General features: G+C 57.1%; 1 protein-coding gene across 1 annotated transcript in view; it reads right to left on the bottom strand.

The window, feature by feature from the left end:
- ugl (ureidoglycolate lyase) overlaps positions 1-14,210 on the bottom strand; it is a 193,928-nt gene that overhangs the window by 18,705 nt on the left and 161,013 nt on the right. Inside the window, exon 14 of the mRNA XM_055643525.1 lies at positions 12,054-12,126. Within this exon, the coding sequence (XP_055499500.1) occupies positions 12,054-12,126 (73 nt within the window). The remainder of the gene's footprint in view (positions 1-12,053; positions 12,127-14,210) is intronic.

Here is a 14,210-nt window from a genome sequence, read left to right on the forward strand (position 1 = left end):
ACGATTGGAGGAGAGGAGAGAGGAGAGGGAGGAGAGAAGGGAGGGGAGGAGGGGGCGAGGATCGGGGGAGGAAGGAGAGGAGGAGAGAAGGAGGGGGGGGCAGCCGGACGGGAAGAGGGAGGAGTTTTAGAGGAGGAGGAGAGGGAGAGCAGGGGAGAGGGGGGGCTCCCCCAAGGGGAGGAGAGAGGAGGGGAAGAGGAGGGCCAGGAGAGGAGAGAGGGAGGAATGGAAGGAGAGGGATTCTCAAGAGAGAGGAGAGGCACTGCCCTGAGGGAGGAAAGGAAAAATCCCAAGGGGACCTCCCTGGAGGCTGCAGAGTGAAAAGTTCAGTGTTCCTGGGGGAGAGGAGGGTTTCGAAGTGGGTTGGAGAGCTGAGGAGTAGAGGGAGAAGAGGAGAGGAGAGAGAGGAGGGGGGAGAGGAGGAGGGGGGGGGAGGAGAAGGATTTGAGAAAAACGTGTACTTCAACAGACAAAATGAAATGATGAGAGGATACTTAGAAGGAAAAGATAGGAGCAGGATGAATCCAGAGGAGAGATTGGAGAGGGAGAGCAGAGAGATGAGACAGAAGGACAGAGGAGTATCGGGGAGGAGAGAGGAGAGGAAGGGGAGGGGGGGGAGGAGAGGAGAGGGGGGGAGGGGGGAGAGGAGAAAGAGGAGAGAGGAGTGGAGGAGAGGAACTGCTCCCCAAGGGAGGAGAGATTCCCCCAGGGGAGGGGAGGGGGACCATGCACCCGGGAGGGAGGAGAGGGAGGAGGGAAGCCGTTGCCAAATGTAAGAGGAGAGCACTCCCCTGCCCTCTCAATTGAGGACCTCGGGAGAGAGGAGGAGAGGCAGTGAAAAGTTCAGTGAGGGAGAGGGCAACTTTGGGGGAGAGGGGAGTGGAAGGGACAGGAAGGAGGAGCCGGGAACGAAGAAAAGGCAGGAAGGGATCCGTAGAGGGGGGGAGAGGATGGAGAGGAGTGGATATAGGAGAGGGAGAGGAGGAAGTGCAGACCCGTTGGGGGGCTCCACCAATGGAGAGAGGGGAGAGGGGAGAGGAGAGGGACCATGCACCCGTCTCCTCCAATGGGAACTGAGGCCGAGGGGCCAAATGTAAGAGAGGAGCACTCCCTAGGGGAGAGGAAGAGACCTCCCCTGCCTGAGGCAGGAGAGGGGGAGAGGAGAGGAGAGTCTAGGAACTTTGTTTCGAAGTGAGGGGGAAGGATAGGAAGGAGAGGAGAGGAGGACGAGAGGAAAAGAGGAGGAGAGGGAGAGGAGACTGAGGACGGATGGATTTGAGAGGAGATATTAACCAAGAGGAGGGAGTGAGAGGAGAGGGGAAGAGGGGAGACCATGCACCCGTCTCCTCCATGAGGGAAGGAAGCCGTTGCCAGAGGAGAGGAAGGAGAGCACTCCCCTGGAGGGGAGAAGGAGGAGGGAGAGGGCCTGCTGCAGCAGTGAAAAGAGGAGGGGTTCCTGAGAGGCAACTTTGGAGAGAAGTGTGTTGGAAGCTGATAGGAGAGGAGCAGGGGTCAACGAAGAAAGGGCAGGAGGGGAGGAGAGAGAGGCGGAGAGGAGAGGAGGAGAGAGGAGGAGGGAGAGGAGACCAGAGTGCAGGAGAGGGGGTCTGCTCCCCCAAGGGGTGGGGAGGAGAACCCAAGGATTAGACCATGCAGGGAGAGGGGGAGGATGGAACTGAAAGCCGGGGGAAAAGGAGAGAGGAGCACTGAGAGGAGGGATTGGGAAAAAAGATCCCTGCCTGAGGCAGCAGGAGAGGAGGGGAGTGTTCCTGGAGAGGAGATTGTTTCGGAGAGTGTTGGAAGCTGAGGGGAGGAGAGGAGGGGGAGGATCGAGGAGGGGAGGAGGAGGGAGAGGGGGAGGGGAGGGGGGAGGGAGGGGAGGGGAGAGAGAGGAGAGGAGGATAGATAGATAGATAGATAGATAGATAGAGAGAGAGATAGATAGAGGAGAGAGAGAGGGATAGGAGAAAGATATGGAAGGAGCGAGAGAGGGAGAGAGATAGATAGAGAGAGAGAGAGAGGAGAGGAGAGAGAGGAGGAGAGGAGGGGTCAGTGGAGAGGGGAACGAGAGGGGAGGAGGAGGGAGAGGAGGAGGGAGAAGGGGGAGGAGAGAGAGGGGGGGGGAGGGGGAGGGGAGGAGAGGGAGGAGGAGAGGAGAGAGAGGAGGAGGGAGGGGAGGAGGAGAGGAGAGGAGGGAGAGGGGGAGGGGGGGAGAGGGAGTGAGGGAGGGGGGGGAGGGGAGGGAGAGAGAGGTGGGAGAGAGAGGGGGAGGGGGAGAGGGGGGGAGAGAGAGAGAGAGAGAGAGAGAGAGGGGGAGGGGAGAGAGAGAGAGAGAGAGGGGGAGGAGGGGAGAGGGGGAGAGAGAGAGAGAGAGGAGAGGGGAGGGGAGAGGAGGAGGGAGGAGAGGAGGAGGAGGGAGGGGAGGAGAGAGGAGAGGGGAGAGAGAGGGGGGGGAGGGAGGAGAGGGGGGGGAGGGGGAGGAGGAGGGGGGGGGAGGGGGGAGGGGAGGAGGGGAGGAGAGGGAGAGGAGGGGGAGGAGGGGGGGAGGAGGGGGGGAGGGGGAGAGAGAGTGGGAGGGAGGGGGAGGAGGAGGAGGGGGGAGAGGAGAGGAGAGAGAGAGAGAGGAGGAGAGGAGAGGAGAGGAGGGAGGAGGGGGGGGAGAGGAGGGAGGAGGAGAGGGAGAAGAGGGGAGAGGGAGAGAGGGGGAGAGAGGAGAGAGGAGGAGAGGGAGAAGGGAGGGGGGGGGGGGGAGAAGAGGGGGGGAGGAGAGGAAGAGGGAGAGAGAGGGGGAGAGAGAGGAGAGGGGAGAGGAGGGGAGAGTGGAGAGAAGAGGAGGGGAGGGGGAGGGGGGGGGGGGGAGGGGGAGGAGGGGGGTGGGGGAGAGGGAGGAGGGGGGAGGGGGGGGAGGGGGGGAGGGGGGGAGAGGGAGGGGGGGAGGGAGGGAGGGAGGAGAGGAGAGGAGAGGAGAGGAGAGGGAGAGGAGAGGGGGAGAGGGGAGAGGGGGGAGGAGAGGGGAGGGAGGGAGAGGGGAGGAGGGAGAGGGGGGGGGGGAGAGAGAGGGGGGGGGGAGAGGGAGGAGGAGGGAGAGGGGGAGAGAGGGAGGGAGGAGGGAGGAGAAAGAGGAGGAGAGAGGGATGGGAGGAGGAGGGGAGGAGGGGGAGAGAGGAGAAGAGAGAGAGGGAGGAGAGGGAGGAGAGGAGAGGAGGAGGGGAGAGGGAGGAGGAGGGAGGAGGGAGAGGGGGGAGAGGGAGAGGAGAGGGGGGAGGAGGAGAGGAGGGGGAGGGGAGAGGAGAGGAGAGGATGGGGGGGGGGAGAGGAGGAGGGGAGGGGGGGAGGGGAGGAGGAGGGGAGAGGAGAGGGGGGGGGGAGAAGGGGGGCGAGAGGGAAGAGGGAGAGAGGGGAGGTGAGATGGGGGGGGAGGGAGAGGGAGGGGGGAGGAGGGGAGGGGAGGAGGGGGGGGGGGAGGGAGAGGAGGGGGGGAGGAGGGAGGGAGAGGAGAGAGAGAGGGGGAGAGGGAGAGGAGAGAGAGGGGGGAGGAGGGAGGGGGAGAGAGGAGGGAGGGAGAGAGGGAGGGGGGGAGGGGGGGAGAGGGGAGGAGGAGGGGGGGGGGGAGGGGGAGGAGGAGGGGAGGAGGGAGGGAGGGAGGGGGAGAGGGGGGGGAGGGAGGAGGGAGAGGAGGGAGGAGAGAGGAGGGAAGGAGGATGGGAGAGGGAGGGAGGAGAGGAGGAGGGGGGAGAGGAGAGGGAGAGAGGAGGGGAGGGGAGGGAGAGGGAGGAGGGGGAGGGGAGGGGGAGAGAGAGGAGGAGGGGAGGAGGGGGAGGAGGGGGAGGGGGGGGGAGGGGGGGGGAGAGAGGGAGAGAGAGAGAGGGAGAGAGAGAGAGAGAGGGAGAGAGAGAGAGAGAGAGGGGGAGGGGGAGAGGAGGGGGGAGGGAGAGGGAGAGGAGAAGAGAGAGAGAGAGAGGAGAGGGGGGAGGGGAGGGAGAGGGAGAGGGGGGAGGAGAGGGAGAGAGGGAGAGAGGAGAGAGGAGAGGGGGGGGGAGGAGGAGAGGGAGGGGAGGAGAGGAGAGGGGGGGGAGGAGGGGGAGGGAGGGGAGAGGGGAGGGAGAGGGGAGGGAGGGAGAGAGGGGAGGAGGAGGGGAGAGGAGGGGGGGAGAAGGAGGGAGGAGGGGGGGAAAGGGATGGGGAGGGAAGGGGAGAGGAGGAGGGAGAGAGGGGGAGGAGGGGAGAGGAGGGGAGAGAGAGGAGAGGATGGAGGAGGAGAGAGGGGGGAGAGAGAGGGAGAGGAGAGAGGGAAGAGGAGGGGAGGGGGGGAGAGGAGAGGAGGAGGGAGAGAGGGGAGAGGGGGGGGGGGAGGGGGGGGAGGGGGGGGAGGGGGGAGAGGGAGGGAGAGGGGGGAGAGAGGGAGAGAGGGGGAAGAGAGAGAGAGAGAAAGAGAGGAGAGGGAGAGGGGAGAGAGGAGGAGAGGGAGAGAGGGAGAGAGAAGGGGAGAGAGAGGGGGAGAGAGGAGGGGGGGGGAGGGGAGAGGAGAGAGAGGAGGGGGAGGGGAGGGGAGAGAAGTGGGGAGAAAGGGGGAGGGGGGGAGAGAGAGGGAGGGAGAGGGGGGGGGGGAGAGGGAGAGGGGGGAGGGGGGGGGAGAGGGGGGGGGGGGGGGAGGGGAGGAGGGAGGGGGGAGGAGAGGACAGCGGGGAGGGGGGGAGAGGGAGAGAGGGGGAGAGAGGGAGAGGGAGAGAGGGAAAGAGGGGAGGGAGGGGGAGAGGGAGGGAGGGAGGGACAGAGAGGGAAGGAGGGGGGGAGGGGGAGGGGAGGGGAAGGGAGGAGAGGGGCGGGGAGGCGGAGGGGGGGGGGGAGGGGGGAGGGGAGGGGGGGGAGGGGAGGGAGAGAGGAGGGGAAGAGGGGGAGGGGGGAGGAGAGAGGGAGGGGGGAGAGGGAGGAGGGGGAGAGGGGGAGGGGGGAGGAGGGGGAGGAGGGGGGGGAGGGGGGGAGGGGAGGGGGAGGGGGAGAGGGAGGGGGAGGGGGGGGAGAGGGGGAGGAGGGGGGGAGGAGAGGGGGAGAAGGGGGGGGGAGGGAGAGAGAGGGGGGAGGGGAAGGAGGGAGGGAGGAGGAGGGAGGGAGGGAGGAGGAGAGAGGGAAGAGGGAGGGGAGAGGAGGGAGGAGAGGAGGGGAGGGGAGGGAGAGGAGGGGGGAGAGGGGGGGAGGGGAGAGGTGTGGAGGGAGAGGGGGAGGGGGATGGGGGGAGGGGAGGGGAGAAGGGAGAGGGGGGGAGAGGGAGGAGAGGGGGGGAGAGGAGAGAGAGAGAGGGAAGGAGGGGGGGGGGAGGAGAGAGGGGGGGAGAGGAGAGAGGAGGAGGGGGAGAGGAGAGGGAGATTCAGAGAAAGGGAAGAGGGAGGTGAGAGAGGAGGGGGGGGGGGGAGCTGAGGCAGACAGAGGGGAGGAGAGGAAAGACAGAGGGAGGAGGGAGGGGGGGGGGGGGGAGGAGAGGAGAGAGAAGGAGGGGAGGGTGAGGGAGAGGGAGGGGAGGAGGGGAGAGGAGAGGGGGGGAGAGGAGGGGAGAGGGGAGGGAGGGAGGAGAGAGGGGGGAGAGAGGGGGGGAGGAGGGAGAGGGGAGGGAGAGGGGGGGGGGAGAGGGGAGGGGAGGAGGGGAGAGGGGGGGGGGGAGAGGAGGGAGGGGGGGGGGAGAGAGGGAGGGAAGGGGAAGAGGGGAGGGGGGGGAGGAGAAGATGGATGGGGAGGAGGAGAGGAAGGAGGGGGGGAGAGGAGGAGGGGGAGAGAGAGAGAGAGGGGGGGAGAGAGGAGAGAGAGAGGAGAGAGAGGAGGAGAGAGAGAGAAGGGAGGAGGAGGAGAGTGAGGAGGGGAGGGAGAGAGTTGGGAGGGAAGGCGGGGGGAGGGGGGAGAGGGAGGCAAGGTGGGAGGGGAGAGAGAGGAGGGGGGAGAGGAGAGGAGGGAGAGGGGGAAAAAGAGAAGATGGGAGGAGGGAGGGGAGAGAGAGGAGGGGAGGGGGGGGGAGAAAGGGAGGGGGGGGGGGAGGGGGGGGGGGGGAGGGGAGAGGGGGAGGAGGGGGGGGGGAGAAGGGGGGGGGGGGGGGGGGGGAGGGGGGGGGGGGGGGGGAGGGGGGGGGTAGAAAGGGGGAGGAGGGAGGAGGGGGAGGGGAGGGGAGAGAGGAGGAGGGAGGGGAGAGAGGATGTGGGAGCGGGGAAGAGGAGGGGGGAGGGGGAGGGAGGGGAGCTGGGGAAGGGAAGGGAAAGGGAGGGGGGGAGAGGAAGGGAGAGGGGGGGGAGAGGGGGGGGAGGGGAGAGGGGGGAGGGGGGGGAGGGGTGGGGAGGGTGCGGGGGAGGGGGGGGGGGTGAGGAAGGGGGTGGGGGGTTCGGGGGGGGGGGGGGGAGTGGGGGGGGGAGAGAGAGAGGGAGGGAGGGAGGGGGGAGGGGGGAGGGAGAGGGGAGAGGAGGGATGGGAGGGGAGGGGGAGAGAGGGATGGGGGAGAGAAGAGGAGAGGGGGGAGGGGAGAGAGGAGGGGGGAGGAGGGGAGAAAGAGGGGGAGAGGAAGAGAGGAGAGGAGAGAGGAGGGTGAGGGGAGAAGGAAGAGAGAGAAGAGAGAGGGGAGAGGAGAGGAGGAGGAGAGGGGAGGGGAGGGGGGAGGAGGGGAGGGGGGAGGGGGAGAGGGGGGGGGGGAGGGAGGGGGAGAGGGGGGAGGGGGGGGGGGGGGAGGGGAGGAGGGAGGGGGGGAGGGGGGGGGAGAGAGAGGGAAGGAGAGGGGGAGAGAGAGGGAGGGGAGAGGGGAGGAGAGGGGAGGGGAAGAGAGAGGGAGGGGGAGGGGAGAGAGGAGGGGAGAGGGAAGGGAGATAGGGGGGTGGGGGGGGGAGGGGGGGGGGAGGGGGGAGGGGGAGGATGGGAGGAGGGGGGGAGGAGAGGGAGGGGGAGGGAGAGGGAGGGAGAGAGGGGGGAGAGGGAAGGAGAGGGAGAGGGGGAGGAGGAGGGAGAGGGGGAAGAGAAGAGGGGAGGGGAGGAGAGGGAGAGGGCTGAGGAGAGTGAGATGTAGGGGGGGGGGAGGAGCGATGGGGAGGGGGGGAGAGGAGGGGGGGGAAGGGATGGGAGAGGAGGGAGAGAGGGGTAGGGGAGGGGGGGGGAAGTGGGAGGGAGGGAGGAGAGAGGGGAAAGAGGGGGGGGAGACTGGGGGAGAGAGGGGGGAAGAGAGGGGGGGGAGTGGAGGGGAGGGAGGGGGAGAGGTGGAGGAGGGGGAAGGAAGGGTAGGGGAGTGGGGGGGGGAGGTGGGGAGGGGAGGAGAGAGAGGGGGTGAGGAACGGAGAGGGAGAGGGGGTGGGGTAAGAGGGGTGGAGAAGGGGAGGTGGGGTGGGGAGAGGAGGGGGAGTGGTGGAAGAGGGGTCTGAGGGTAGGGGGGAAGGGAAGGGGAGGGGGAGAGAGAGGAAGGGGGTGCGTTAGAGAGGCTAGGGGTGGGGGAGGGGGTGAGGAGAGGAAGATGGGAGAGGGGGAGGAGAGAGGGGTGGGGGGGGGAGGGGAAAGAGTGGGGGCGAGGGAGGCGAGGAGGGAGATGGGGTAGGGGGTAGAGGGGGGGGGACGAGTGTGGATGGGGGGGGGGAGGAATGGGGAGGGGGAAGGGGGGGGGTGGGGGGGATGGATGGGGGTGTGGGAGGGGGGTGGGAGAGAGAGGGAAGGGGGGGGGGGGAGGGAAGGGAAGGCGGTGGGGGAGGGAAGGGGAGAGGGGAAGGGGGGGGGGGGAGAGAGGGATGTGGTGGGAGGAGGAGGGGAGGAGAGGTAGAGGGGGTGAGGAGAGGGAGATTGAGAAGGGGAGGAGAGAGGGATGGGGGGAGGGGTAGAGAGGGATGGGGAGGGGGGAGAGAGGTGTGGGAGGGGGAGAGAGGTGTGGGGAGGGGGAGTGGAGGGAGATGGGGCAGGGGAGGGAGGGGGAAGAGTGTGGGGGGAGGGGGAGAGGGGTGGGGGGGACAGAGGGGAAATAGTGGGAAGGGATAGTGGTAGGGGGAGGGGGAGGGACAGTCCATCTGTTCCCCATTCCCTTTCACCCCCAATCCTCTTTCTTTATTCCCACACAAGTGATGACACAGGCTGCGGGGGTGGGGCTGGGGCTCCTGCAAAGGCATATGTAAATGATCTATTCCGATTGGACATATGTGAACATTGGGCATTGTGACATCACACAATGGAACGTTCACCAGGGGCTGGGGCTGGGGCTGCTTCTATGGTTGAGAAGCCAGTTTTTTTTTTTAATATGGGGGGGGGGGGGGGGGGGGGGGGGGAGAAGGGTTTGATTAAAAAATTTGTACGAAATGTAATCAGGAGTGGATGCTTTGAAAGAAAATTTGGAAAGTGGTGAAATCATTGGACAAAGTCAGCATGGATTTACGAAAGGTAAATCAAGTCTGACGAATCTTATAGAATTTTTCGAGGATGTAACTAGTAGAGTGGATAGAGGAGAACCAGTGGATGTGGTGTATCTGGACTTCCAGAAGGCTTTCGACAAGGTCCCACATAAGAGATTAGTATACAAACTTAAAGCACACGGCATTGGGGGTTCAGTATTGATGTGGATAGAGAACTGGCTAGCAAACAGGATGCAAAGAGTAGGAGTAAACGGGTCCTTTTCACAATGGCAGGCAGTGACTAGTGGGGTACCGCAAGGCTCAGTGCTGGGACCCCAGCTATTTACAATATATATTAATGATCTGGATGAGGGAATTAAAGGCAATATCTCCAAGTTTGCGGATGACACTAAGCTGGGGGGCATTGTTAGCTATGAGGTGGATGCTAGGAGACTGCAAGGTGACTTGGATAGGCTGGGTGAGTGGGCAACTGTTTGGCACATGCAGTATAATGCGGATAAATGTGAGGTTATCCATTTTGGTGGCAAAAACAGGAAAGCAGACTATTATCTAAATGGTGGCCGAATAGGAAAAGGGGAGATGCAGTGAGACCTGGGTGTCATGGTACACCAGTCGTTGAAAGTAGGCATGCAGGTGCAGCAGGCAGTGAAGAAAGTGAATGGTATATTAGCTTTCATAGCAAAAGGATTTGAGTATAGGAGCAGGGAGGTTCTACTGCAGTTGTACAGGGTCTTGGTGAGACCACACCTGGAGTATTGCGTACAGGTTTGGTCTCCAAATCTGAGGAAGGACATTATTGCCACAGAGGGAGTGCAGAGAAGGTTCACCAGACTGATTCCTGGGATGTCAGGACCATCTTATGAAGAAAGACTGGATAGACTTGGTTTATACTCTCTAGAATTTAGGAGATTGAGAGGGGATCTTATAGAAACTTACAAAATTCTTAAGGGGTTGGACAGGCTAGATGCAGGAAGATGTTCCCGATGTTGGGGAAGTCCAGGACAAGGGGTCACAGCTTAAGGATAAGGGGGAAATCCTTTAAAACCGAGATGAGAAAAACTTTTTTCACAGAGAGTGGTGAATCTCTGGAACTCTCTGCCACAGAGGGTAGTTGAGGCCAGTTCATTGGCTATATTTAAGAGGGAGTTAGATGTGGCCCTTGTGGCTAAGGGATCAGAGGGTATGGAGAGAAGGCAGGTACGGGATACTGAGTTGGATGATCAGCCATGATCATATTGAATGGCGGTGCAGGCTCGAAGGGCCGAATGGCCTACTCCTGCACCTAATTTCTATGTTTCTATGAAAAGTGAAATCTCTACCGAAATGGAAAAAATCTCGGCGATTCTGCATCTGGTTTCGGTGTAGCAACGAATCAAAGGCTGGCAGGCAGCCGGACGATGGCGGACGGACGACGGACGGACGGCGGCAGGCACACAGTTTTATAGATAGATAGATAGACAGATAGACAGATAGACTAGCAGTATTCTATTCCCCATACAAGGGAATAACCTAGTATCAAAATATCCGTAATTTAAAATAATAAACTGCCAGAGGAATTCAGTAGATCGAGCAGCATCGGCGGTGGGGTGGAAAGGAATTGTTGACATTTCGGATTGAAACCCTGCATCAACTCCTTCCCTCAATAGATGCTGCACCACCAGTGTTTGCTCCAGGTTCCACCATTGGCTGGCTGTCTCTTGTGTACCCATAATACATTTTGATCAGCAGTCTTAGTTTATCACATTTTGCTTGACAAAATGTTTTGCAGGAACACATATTTTTGGTATGAATGGTTTAATCCGTATTCCTTTATTCAATTTGTCCAGATATTATTTGTCACTTTCACAGAACATGCCACAATAGCATCTGTCCCCATGTCAACTCTCTCTGATGACTTGCTCATTATTTCATACCAACTTATTTCTTGATTTACAAATCCAAATTACAAATATCTGCATAGAAAGAAACTGCAGATACTAGTTTATACCACAGATAGACACAAAGTGCCGGAGTAACTCAGCGGGTCAAGCGGCATCTCTGGAGAAAGAGGATGGGTGACGTTTCAGGTCAAGATCCTTCTTCAGACTGACCTCAGACGTCAGTCTGAAGATGGTCCCGACCCGAAATATCATCCATCCTTTTTCTCCAGAGATGCTGCTTCACTCATTGTATCACACCAGCACTGTGTCCATCTCCAGGGTACAAACACCTGTTAATTTATCAACAGCCAACTTTCACTGGTTGACATCAGAAAATGACTGATATTTCTTCTCTTCATGGCATATGTACACATTTGTGTCAGTGACAACTCATTTGTGATGCTCCCTAACAGCAAATTGACAGCCCTTATTTAGGCTCACAGAGGAACAATAGATGCAGACCTATGCACCAGTGGTTAGAGAGGGGAGTAGAGGAAAGATGACAACGTTGTAAGGGGAATCACACAGTTTACAACTTTAAAACTAAACTCCTCAAAAGCCTATGTCTGAACCAGTCCAGTTTAGCTGCAGAAAACTGATATTTATATGCACACATCTGTCACCTTAAAATGTTGAAACAATGAAAAACATCACAGATGGAAGCACGAAATAAAAGTGAATATTAGGAAATCCCTGCAAATCATTCAGTATCCATGGATCGGGGAACAGTCTCCATTTGCTAGGTTGGTAACCTTCATCAGAACAGGACTGTACTTTCATCATGTAATTAGTTGCAATTAGTCCAATATGAACAAAGTTTTCCCAATAGTTACAGACTGGTCTTCCAATTTCTGTCTTTTCCCTCGTGCAGTTTGGAGCACACTATCCGAATCCATGGTTCATTGTAAATCTCCAACACTAATGAGAAAATCTGCTTTGTGCAATACCATTGGGCTTGGTCCATTAAAAATAATTCACAACTTAGTCCCGTGAAGATCTGTAGCTCAAATAGGAGGTAGCCAATAAGCCATGTCCCAATGAGTAGGGATGGTTTAGTGGGATATAGGCCAAATGCAAGCAAATTGGAGTAGCTCAGGTAGGCACCTTGATCGACATGGATGAGTTGGAACAACAGGTCCATTTCCATGCTGTATGACTATGACCCTTATATTTGCTCGGACTTCGACTAATGGTTATCCTGCAAACATGAAACATGTAATTTAGTCTCCATTTACATAGAAACATAGAAATTAGGTGCAGGAGTGGGCCATTCAGCCCTTCGAGCCAGCACCGCCATTCAATATGATCATGGCTGATCATCCAACTCAGTATCCCGTACCTGCCTTCTCTCCATACCCCCTGATCCCCTTAGCCACAAGGGCCACATCTAACTCCCTCTTAAATATAGCCAATGAACTGGCCTCAACTATCCTCTGTGGCAGAGAGTTCCAGAGATTCAACACTCTCTGTGTGAAAAAAGTTCTTCTCATCTCAGTTTTAAAGGATTTCCCCCTTATCCTTAAGCTTTAGTGGGTTAACAGATTAATTCCAACAGAATGAGAACTGATGGGTGGCACAAACATTCAGAACAATCAATCTATTTAGTTGGCAGGCATCATTGTTTGACCAGGTTGCCTCTAGGTCTAACTATATCCACATCTTTCTCTCAATTCAGATGCGAGGTAGAGAGCAGCTTACTGCACTTCTGCTATTGGTCTAAATACATAAGTAACCATTTAACATTTAAATTTGTGTATCAAAATTAATCACAAACTGTCCATACCTCTTAGCCATGCTTCTATGAAAAGAATTCCAACACCAATGTTGTATTTTAATCCATGCAAGGTTACTCCACCCTACATATTGAAAATATGAGAATATATACAGCATATGAATTTCCATTTAAAGGCAAATAATTTGTACTTCAAAGATATAAAGTAACTAGTAAAGTTCACTATCAGGCACTACAGTCCATCCATCTTAATACCAAGTGCAGAAGAGCATTCTCTTTCTACATATAACCATATAATATAACCATATAACAATTACAGCACAGAAACAGGCCATCTCGACCCTTCTAGTCCGTGCCGAACACATAATCTCCCCTAGTCCCATATACCTGCGCTCAGACCATAACCCTCCATTCCCTTCCCATCCATATAACTATCCAATTTATTTTTAAATGATAAAAACGAACCTGCCTCCACCACCTTCACTGGAAGCTCATTCCACACCGCTACCACTCTCTGAGTAAAGAAGTTCCCCCTCATGTTACCCCTAAACTTCAGTCCCTTAATTCTCAAGTCATGTCCCCTTGTTTGAATCTTCCCTACTCTCAGTGGGAAAAGCTTTTACAAGTCAACTCTGTCTATCCCTCTCATCATTTTAAAAACCTCTATCAAGTCTCCCCTTAACCTTCTGCGCTCCAAAGAATAAAGCCCTAACTTGTTCAACCTTTCTCTGTAACTTAGTTGCTGAAACCCAGGCAACATTCTAGTAAATCTCCTCTGTACTCTCTCTATTTTGTTGACATCCTTCCTACACATCAGGCATTCTTGTGACCTAATTAGCCAAGAATGGTACAAGCACAAAAATAATATACGGGGATGTGCATTCATCCACATGAAACTGATTTGAGATCACACTTGGTGTGCAGTTGTATGTCTGATTGCACATGATTAAATATATGGACCACGCCGCCCGAGGAGGTAGTTCAGGCAGGTACTATATCAACATTTAAAATACATTTGCACAGAAACATGAATAGGAAATGTTTAGAAGGATATGGGCAGGCGGAACTAGTGTAGATGGGGCATCTTGGTCAGCACAGGCAAGTTAGGCTGATAGATGATGATTGATAATGATTTAAAGGCTCAGCCCGAGACACAAAATATGGATTCAGCTGGGATGGAGGGCACACTCCATGATCCAGGAGAAATGTTAACCTAGTATCCCATCCCCTCAGTCCCTAATCCGTGTGGCAATAAAGGGGGCTTTTTCTGTTTGGCTGCCAGTAACTAGCTGAGTTCCGCAGGGGTCAGTGCTGGGGCCGCTATTTATCACGTTGTATATTCATGATTTGGACGAGGGGATCAAAGGCGTTGTGGGAAAGTTTGCAGATGATACGAAAATAGGTGGAGGGGCAGGTAGTGTAGAGAAAGCAGGGACTCTGCAGAAGGACTTGGACAGATTGGGGAGTGGGCAGAGAAGTGACAGATGGAATATAGTGTAGCAAAGTGTGGAGTCATGCATTTTGGTAGTAGGAATAAAGGCATAGACTATTTTCTAAATGGGGTGAGAATCCAGAAATCGGAGGTGCAAAGGGACTTGGGAGTGCTGGTGCAGGATTCCCAAAAAGTTAAGCTGCAAGTCGAATTGGTAGTAAAGAAAACAAACAGCTAGCATTTATTTCAAGAGAGCTTGTATACAAAAACAGGGATGTGTTGTTGAGGCTCTATAAGGTGCTGGTAAAGCCGCATTTGGAATATTGTGAGCAATTTTGGGCACCATATCTGAGGAAGGATGTGCTGGAGATGGTCCAGAGGAGGTTTATAAGAATGATCCCAGGAATGAGTTGGTTAACCTATGATGAGCATTTGTCGGCACTGGGCCTGTACTCGCTGGAGTTTAGAAGAATGAGTGGGGACCTCATTGAAACATACAGAATAATAAAAGGCTTGGATAGAGTGGACGTGGAGAGGATGTTTCCGCAAGTAGAAGAGTCTAGGACCAGAGGTCATAGCCTCAGAATTAAAGGACATTCTTTTAGGAAGGAAGATTAGGAGAACTTTCTTTAGTCAGAGGGTGGTGAATCTGTGGAATTCTTTGCCACAGAAGGCTATGGAGGCCAAGTCAGTGGATATTTTTAAGGCAGAGATAGATGGATTCTTGATTACTACAGGTATCAGAGGCTATGGGGAAAAGGCAGGAAAATTGAGTT

This window comes from Leucoraja erinacea, chromosome 1 (assembly GCF_028641065.1).
Source record: "Leucoraja erinacea ecotype New England chromosome 1, Leri_hhj_1, whole genome shotgun sequence".
NCBI classification, from domain to species: domain Eukaryota; kingdom Metazoa; phylum Chordata; class Chondrichthyes; order Rajiformes; family Rajidae; genus Leucoraja; species Leucoraja erinaceus.